General features: G+C 31.1%; 1 protein-coding gene across 1 annotated transcript; it reads left to right on the top strand.

The window, feature by feature from the left end:
• Positions 1-18: 18 nt before the first annotated feature.
• On the top strand, positions 19-8,628 carry Gig (TSC complex subunit tuberin). The gene is made up of 30 exons (XM_070669949.1): positions 19-152; positions 310-388; positions 477-613; positions 728-921; positions 992-1,195; positions 1,286-1,460; positions 1,672-1,872; positions 1,955-2,096; positions 2,189-2,337; positions 2,405-2,577; positions 2,664-2,832; positions 2,897-3,118; positions 3,195-3,456; positions 3,535-3,653; positions 3,728-3,892; positions 3,979-4,144; positions 4,235-4,431; positions 4,656-4,772; positions 4,857-5,038; positions 5,109-5,322; positions 5,456-5,890; positions 5,963-6,131; positions 6,203-6,401; positions 6,588-6,774; positions 6,853-7,035; positions 7,110-7,282; positions 7,425-7,773; positions 7,857-7,997; positions 8,073-8,243; positions 8,315-8,628. Exons 1-30 carry the CDS (start codon positions 78-80, stop codon positions 8,522-8,524), a joined length of 5,559 nt encoding a protein of 1,852 aa, XP_070526050.1. The 5' UTR covers positions 19-77; the 3' UTR covers positions 8,525-8,628.
• The last annotated feature ends 10 nt before the right edge of the window (positions 8,629-8,638 follow it).

The following is an 8,638-nucleotide window of genomic DNA, read 5'->3' as shown; positions in this document are numbered from 1 at the left end:
GTACGCGCGCGCACCGTACTCCGCGATTCCGAGTTGGGCTCTCTGGCCGCAGTTGCTCTCATTGTGGAAAATGGCCTATGCCACTGAATTTATACAGAGCCTGCACATCATATGGGCCATTTTCTATAGTTGGTACCACTAGCTCGTTACCGGTGAGTTGGTTGTTGGTTCTTATAAGTTTTTGTGCGTAACCTGTACTCATAATTAGTGATATTCGGTGGTATTCGGCCACACTTGTTGGCTTTTGACATGTTTACTCTTTCTGTGTAATATTTATAAAATACGTTTCTTTGAACATTTAAAATTAAGATGTCAAAAATGAGCTCGAAAGACAAAGACAATAAAACGCTGCACGACAAACTGAAGCAATTTTTTCGCATAAACAAAGGCAAGTATATTACTTCTCGATCGTCGTATACGGCAGGTTTTACGTTGCATTTTTTGTATCTGCAATCGTACGGACTTGTGTTTTGCAGGAAGTTACAAGAGCCGCGAAGAATTTACTTTAACTTATGACATCGAAAAAGAAATCAGTCCTGACAGTCCAGTGCATCATCGTACGAAAGCAATTAAAGAACTCCGCGATGCAGTGCTCAATCAACAGTGGGAAGACGTATGTACATATATGCAAAGTGCTGCAAAATGTCATTTTAAATCTATTCCATATGCATAAAACATGAGACAGGTAGGGCCTACATTTAACTATCATTCTGCTTGTTTTTAATAGAGAGCAGCAGAACGTTTATGGAATTTAGTTCAAGATTTGCTAGGCAAGGATGTCCCTCGCGAACATAGACACTTAACCCTAAATTTTTTAAAATGCCTTGTACAAGGACAGTACTCTAAACTTTCATCATTAATGCGTGTAAAATTTTTCATGGTAGTAAAGGAATATGATATCCCTGAAGATATTGGCCCTAGGTATTTTAACAAGTAATATTTGCTACTTTTATTTTAATTCTTTGTTTATTACTTTCTAATAATATTTTAGATTAGAATTGTTACAAACATTAACAGAACATGGAAAAGATATTTTACATTTAGAGGAAAGAATGGGTCCCTTTTTATTAGAATGGATGCCTACAGTTACATCAGGAGATGGGAAAAGAGGAGCTGAATTTTTGTCTCTTCTTGTAAATGTTATCAAGTTTAACTCAGCTTACATTGATGAGGATATTGTGTCTGGTCTTGTCCAGTAAGTACTTTAGAAATCATATCTTTTTTTTTTTTACATTAATTTACTTTGCTTAAATCAAAGTATTATAATTTCTTTTTTTTTTTTTAGGTATATCTCCCATTTGTGTTATTATAGTAATAATACTGAAGTTGTTTCTGGATGTTTGGAAGCTCTTGATGCAATTATGTGTTATAGTAATTTGCAATCTGATTCATTACAAACTTTTATTATAGCATTGTGCAGAAGTGTAAATGTTGAAACTTATTGCCAAACAAGTTGGAAGGTACAATTAAACAATATTTTAATATTTAAATATATATAAAATATTTTTTTTATTAATACTTGCTATAAATTTATACAGAGGGGTCAACCACTACTTAAAAAAATGATGACTCCTTAATTTACACAGTTTTCTCACTTGCAAAGCAAAATTTTAATAAATTTAGTAAGAATTTGTAGGTTTTTGTTATACTATAATAAATTTTGTTTCACAGATCATGCGGAATTTATTAGGAACACATATGGGTCATTGTGCTTTATATACAATGTGTCGTTTGTTACAAGATACAAATTTTCAACGTGATGTTCGTTTATTAAGAGGTGCAGTGTTTTATGTAAATATGGGTTTATGGGGTACACATAGGATACCAAAATTAGAATGTACCCCAGCATCTGTTTTACCTTCATTTTACCAAGTATGCATTACATGCGTGTATGATCGCGTAATATGTTTAATATAATAAAATTATATCAAATTAATATCTGACCTTTAAACAGGCTTTGCAATGCAACCACCCAATTGTTATGTATGAAGTTACCTTATCTATACAAAGATTGGTGAATAAGTATGGCAATGAATTATGGAACCCTACCTGGACCATTATTCTCGATATTATAGAGGAAATTATTACTCACACTGGTAAAATTTATATAAATTTTATATTTAATCTAATTAAAAAAAATTATGTATGTGTACGTAATAAAATTATAATTAATACATTTATTGTTCAGAAACCAGTAATCAGCCGGCAACTAAACAGGTTTCTACGAGTTTACACGAAGCTATTACTAATATTGAAAATTTGCTTGATACAAATAATTATAATGGTTGCATTCAACGTTTTTATGATCTTGTTGAACGTTGTAGCGATTCTAGACCTGTAAGTATATCGAAGTATAACAGTATGAATTATGTATGCAGATCTTACTATTAAATTTTATTTTCAGGAGGGGTCTGTATTAAGATTAATTGAATACAGAGCTTCTATGATAGGTCCTACATATTATCAGTGGCAGACTAAATTAGGATCTTTAATGGAACGTTACTATAAAAATGAAACACGTACAGCCATTAGAATGAAAGTTCTGGATGTTTTAGCTAACGTTATTTATGTTAATAGGTAATGCGAATTTTTTTAAATATAATTTATGCTATAATTTTCTCTTAATATATTTGTATAATATTTAATATAAAATTATTTAATAGATCGGGATATGAAGACGAGCTTATTGAAAGAATAGTTGTACCGTACACACAACATGTGGATTCAGATTCAGATATTACAATACGTACTGTTACTGCAAATTTATTAATAGATCTTTGCTTAGAATGTGATACTAAGCGATGCATAGAACTTTTAGACATACTCGAAAAGGTATTCTAATTATTAGTAGAAAATATGTTTGTATTTATAGTAAAATAATATTCTTTATTTTAAGATAATCAACAAACCTTTCACATCAGACACCTCAATTTCTATGGACGCTGATATTAAAGATGTAAAAACTGCTGTTGTCGGAGTTATAAAAATATTTACCTCAAAAGTTTATCGTTTACCGTCAAGTCATGCAATTTGTGCATATAAAATTTTAGTAAATCATCTCGAACAGCATTATAAAGATCCTTCAGTTTTCCATGACGTATCGACAACACGTTATTTGGTAATTATTTACTTAATAGAATAAAACTTAAAAAAAAAAATTATACATATATATACATTAATATAATATATTACAGATTTTTGAGTGTTTTTTAAAAATCAGAGCAAATTCTCTATACCATCTCGGTGTGCTAGATGCATCAAATGCTGCTGCAACACGATTTAGTCCATATCTTATTCTGGAACATGGTACAAGTGAACGTATGAATAATGCAGGTGGAGGAAACAGTCCTCCACCAGCAAGTCCAGTGCCATTACAACATTTATCTTGTCACATTACTCCAATATCTTTAACTCATGGATGTAAAACTATAATTTCATGTATCAAACAAGAAAAAGGTAACGCTTTAAAACGATTTTATTATTGTATATAATTTTGTACTTACATATTTATTTATATACACCTTTATTTAACAGATTGGAAAGTTCTATATCTTATATTAAAAGAATTACCTCAAGTGATGCAAAATAGAGCATTGGTATTATCTCGTCATAGTAACGATATTGATTTTTTTGCAGCAGCTTTATGTTCGATGGTTAGTTAATTTATTCTTTATCTTTATATTAATTCTTTAATATTTTTTAATTTATTTAAATATGTCATTTTTAGGTCAGCGATAAAAGTTTACGACTTCCCGAGTCACTTTATAATGTGCCGCCTAAATTTACTCTCTCCGAATTTCGAGTTTACGTTTTTCCTGTACTAGCATCTCTTGCTTCATATCACGCACATTTGGAACCTTATTTACAACAAAGTCTAATAAAATGTCTAGAGGTAAGACATGTGTCTTTAAATATACATATAAAATACAGTCGTAAGTTAATAAATCTTATATGATAAAACATTTATTTATTAATTAGGTTGGTCTCACTGCAAAGTGTGCAAGCCAATGTGTAACCAGTCTTACGATTTGCACATTGGAAATGCGCGATGCAATGAATAAACTTTTATCTGAAGTATTATTAAATTTATCCAAAATTTCAGCAACAGTCTACATTGCCATACCTATTATAGAATTTTTATCGAGTAAGTTTTTATTGTTAAAAACAAGCTAATTAATTAAATTTATATGTTTAATTCGCTATCTCACTTTTATAAATATAATTTTTTTTTTAGCTCTAACTAGACTTCCAAAAGTTTTTGCTAGTTTTATTGGAGATCAATATATGTCTGTATTTGCAATACTGCTACCATATACTAATCCTTTCAAATATAATCACTATACAGTATCTCTAGCTTATCATGTAATTGCTGTATGGTTTTTAAAATGCAGACTTCCTTTTCGAAGAGATTTCGTTAAATTTATTACTACGGTCAGTATAATTACGACGTATTAACCCTTTGAGTACTAAATACTCGCGGCCTATGCGGTCCGTCGGACGGCGCGCGGCTGCCGCTGTGCGCGAATTTGCGTCCACAGTTTATATCGATAAATTTCGCTGGACGCATAAATACGCCCATAGCACTCAAAGGGTTAATGTTATTTAATTTTTAAGAATATTAAATAAAATTACTTTTTTTACTTTTCTTTTAACAGGGATTAAAAGCAAACGTGATAATTCCTCTTGAAGAAGGACATCTAATGAAATCTGATTTTAGTGTCGTCAATGAAGATTCTTCAAACAGAAAGCGTAGTTCTAGTTTAACTGAACAAGTAAGGATATAAATCTATGATACTTACATTTAAAAATATTTTTTATTAATATTACATGTATTTATATACATTTTATATGTGCAGGGTAGTAGAGGTCGAAGAGAAAGACCGATAATGGCTAATCGAATGATCGGAGAAAGTAGAGCTTTAGATTTAAAACCGCCAATGGATGAAGGTTTAATGAACTTTCATTTTGAACTCATCGAAACTTGTATTGATTTAATGGCTCGTTATACATTTTCCAATTACTCAGCACGGCCTAAAAGGTAATAAATAATAAATTTTTAATTATCTAAAAATTAACTAATTAAGTAAATCACATTAATTTTACGACAGATTACCAGCTGGTGATTTTCTCCTTAAAGAGGGTCAATCGATGACTTGGATTCTTGGCAATAGGCTTATTACTGTAACAACAAGCGGTTGCAGTAATAAAGCTATGCGTGGAGGTCTTTGTGATAATTGTTGGGCAGCATGTAAACCCGGTTTTCTATTGCTCGATCATACAAAAATTTCCCACTCAAACTTGCAACGTACTTCAAGTATCGAGGTATTTAATATATTTTATATAATTTTAATATTTATAATAAATTTATAAAAAATAATTTATATAATTTTGTTTTGATATAAAAAGTAAATTCTTAAATATATAATATGTATTTTATAAAAAATTATATCGATAGACATCAAAAGAAGAAAAATTATCGAGACAATCTTCTGGTGGTCATGGGAGTTCAAATGCAAATACTGCTACAAATTCTCCTACAGAAGACTCTAAGAAATCTACTGAAGATTCCGATAATGTAAAAAAAGAATTTCTTATAGAGAAAATTGACAAAGATCAAATTGAATCATCAAAATTGGGACAGATATTAAATAGTGATAAACAAGATGGACATATACTCTGTGCTTGTTGGTGTCAAGGGTGGGCTGAAATATATGTTCGTAGACCTACGGGCGATATGTCTTGGATTATGAGAATTCAAAATTCTACACAATTTGAAACTCCTATAGATTTTCCTATACATGATATTATGGCGTTGTATATGCCAAATCAAGATGTAGTACCAAATAAACAGCAAGAGGTTGCCTCAGAATGTTCGGACGAGGAAGCAGAAGTATTTCCGAAATAAATTATTATGTAAAAAGTAACTTTAAAAGAAAGAAATTTACAGGAATTTTTATTACAGGATATCCCAAATAAAGGTAATAATCAGTCACAGAATGAATATGGTACAAAACCGACAATTTCTTCCGTGACATCAGGACCGATTGCAATACCTGGTTCGCCAGTTCGACCTAGTCCATCTCGGCAAAGTTCAAAAGATAGTTTAGAAAGTCTGGAAGAAGGTGAAGAAGGTATTTATTATGTTACATAATAATTTACATTTTTTTTAATACGTATATAAAATAATAAAAATCTTTTGTAGATACACGACGTTCGAGAAATCCAGTACGCCGCTCGAATTCTAGTCCAGAAATGAGTGCTAATTGGAAAAATCCATTTTTAAATAAAGAAAAATTAAACGTACAGCAACAAGTTGATAAAGATTTTACTTCAGAGCTAGAGATTAAACTAGATGCAGATTTAAAAAAGCATTCAAAAAATATTTATGCAAAAGATATGAGGTATATTTTATTAAAAAACATATATTATTATTCTTATTTATGGTAATTAGCAATAGATAAGAATTTTGAATGTCTCACAGTTTTCTAAAAATCGTCAGTATTAAAAAGAAATTAATATTAAATTTCCGCTATTAATACAGAAAAAAAAACTTTTTAATTATTTCGTTTTTTATTTCCATAATTCAGAGTTAGCTGCGAAGCTATACCAGAAGAAATATTTGGCATGGGAACGACTCCACCTTCTTCAGAAAATACTGGGGATCATCATCCAACTGCATTACGTTCGCAACGTTCTTATCCAGGAGCAACGCAAATTACTCAAACTATTTCAGTAGCTAGTAATACCGTGCCACCCTCTCCTACAACTTTACAGGTAGTTGTACTATATTAATTAACTACTAACAAAATAATAAAAATCATACTTTATAATTTAATAATATAAAAATTATAGGCGCCAGGAAATTATTTAGGAATACAAACGCGTCCTGCACAAATACAATCGTCTACTACAAAAGCGCCGCAGTCGCCTACTCAAATTTATTCTCGATTATCTAGTCTTGATTACAATCAAAAGCAGATGCAATTGACTGTTGAAAATAAACCACCTATTGGACGAACTCATATTGTAGATAAGGTACAGCAAAATAATTTTTTTCTCGCTTACATTTTTATATAGACTAATTTGTAATTAATTATTTATTTTAATAGAAAGATGAAAGGCCAGATCCGTCTACATTGCCTCCTTTACCTATACCTTTCCGTGATAGAGGCCATACAATATCTGTTATGAGCCCAGTAAAAAAGTCACGAGAATGGGATAATATGCGACGGGGTAATTCTCCTCGAGTAAAGGATCCACCACGAACAGGCATTAATCCGAGGTATCACATTTGACATGTACTTTTTTCATGTACTTTTTACATGTACTTTTTACATGTATTTTTTTTATTACACGCTTTTTTAAATAGGATAATGTAGGAATTATTTTTCGGAAAGAATCGTAAATATGTTGCTTTGTTACAGCTTTGTATTCCTTCAACTTTACCATGCAGCGCACTTCGGCACTACGACAGAAAAACCATTATTGGTTCCACAGACAACAGCCATACAGCGCGCGGTAACGAATTTAGACAGAATACAACCATATGAAACTCACAAAATTGGTGTACTCTATGTCGGTCAGGGACAAGCTTCGAATGAGACTGAAATTTTGGCAAATCAACATGGTTCTCTTCGTTACACTGAATTTTTGAAACGTTTAGGAACGTTAGTTCGATTGAAAGATGTCGATGACAATGTCTTTTTAGGAGGATTAGATCGTAATGGAGAGAATGGAGAATTTGCTTATATTTGGCAAGATGATGTTACGCAGGTTCGTAAATTAGCATTGTACATTAAATTTATATAATTTCCTTGTAATTCTCAAAATAATAATGTCGTTAAAATATTTTATAGGTAGCGTTTCACGTTGCAACGTTGATGCCTACAAAATCAAGCGATCCAAAGTGTACATCTAAAAAAACACATATTGGAAATAATTACGTAACGCTTGTGTATAATGAATCTAACGAACCTTACAATATACAGACAGTTAAAGTACGTATTATTTTAAACTGTCTCGTAAAACGTTTCTAAAAAAATTTAATTTTATTTTCTTATTTTTCTTTTCAGGGTCAATTTAATTATGCCTGTGTCGTCATACAACCTTTAGATCACGGTACTAATCAAGTCACAGTGCAAGCACGAGAAGAATTGGCTGAACATATTGGTCATAGCGAGCCTAAAATCATTTCTGATCAAAATTTGGCTATTCTTTCACGCCAGTTAGCTCTGCATGCTAATGTAAGTATCATATAAAATTTTGTATGATTTTATAGAACTCGCGTAATATGATAAATTAATTTTTATTATAGCTGGCGTCAATGGTTTGTTCATCTTTAAAGCAAAATAGTCATAATCCATATGCTTCCAATTGGTTGGAGCGTTTACGTCACATCAAGCGACTAAGGAACAGAGTATCCCAAGAATACGTTAACAACAACCCAGAGACTGCCTCAGACGAATTATCATCAAGAACTAACAAGCGGGTTTATATGGATGATTTTACGGAATATACAACATAGTATATTCAAGTATCATCAGCATGTACAGATTAATATTGTATGATAAAAATAACGACGAATGGAAACAACTAAATCATACCAAATTAAAGAATATGTGTCAAGTACATTAATTAT

The sequence above is a fragment of the Cardiocondyla obscurior genome, linkage group LG20 (genome assembly GCF_019399895.1).
Source record: "Cardiocondyla obscurior isolate alpha-2009 linkage group LG20, Cobs3.1, whole genome shotgun sequence".
Taxonomy (NCBI): domain Eukaryota; kingdom Metazoa; phylum Arthropoda; class Insecta; order Hymenoptera; family Formicidae; genus Cardiocondyla; species Cardiocondyla obscurior.
The sequence above is the reverse complement of the archived record's forward strand: the minus strand, read 5'-3'. Positions and strand labels throughout refer to the sequence as shown.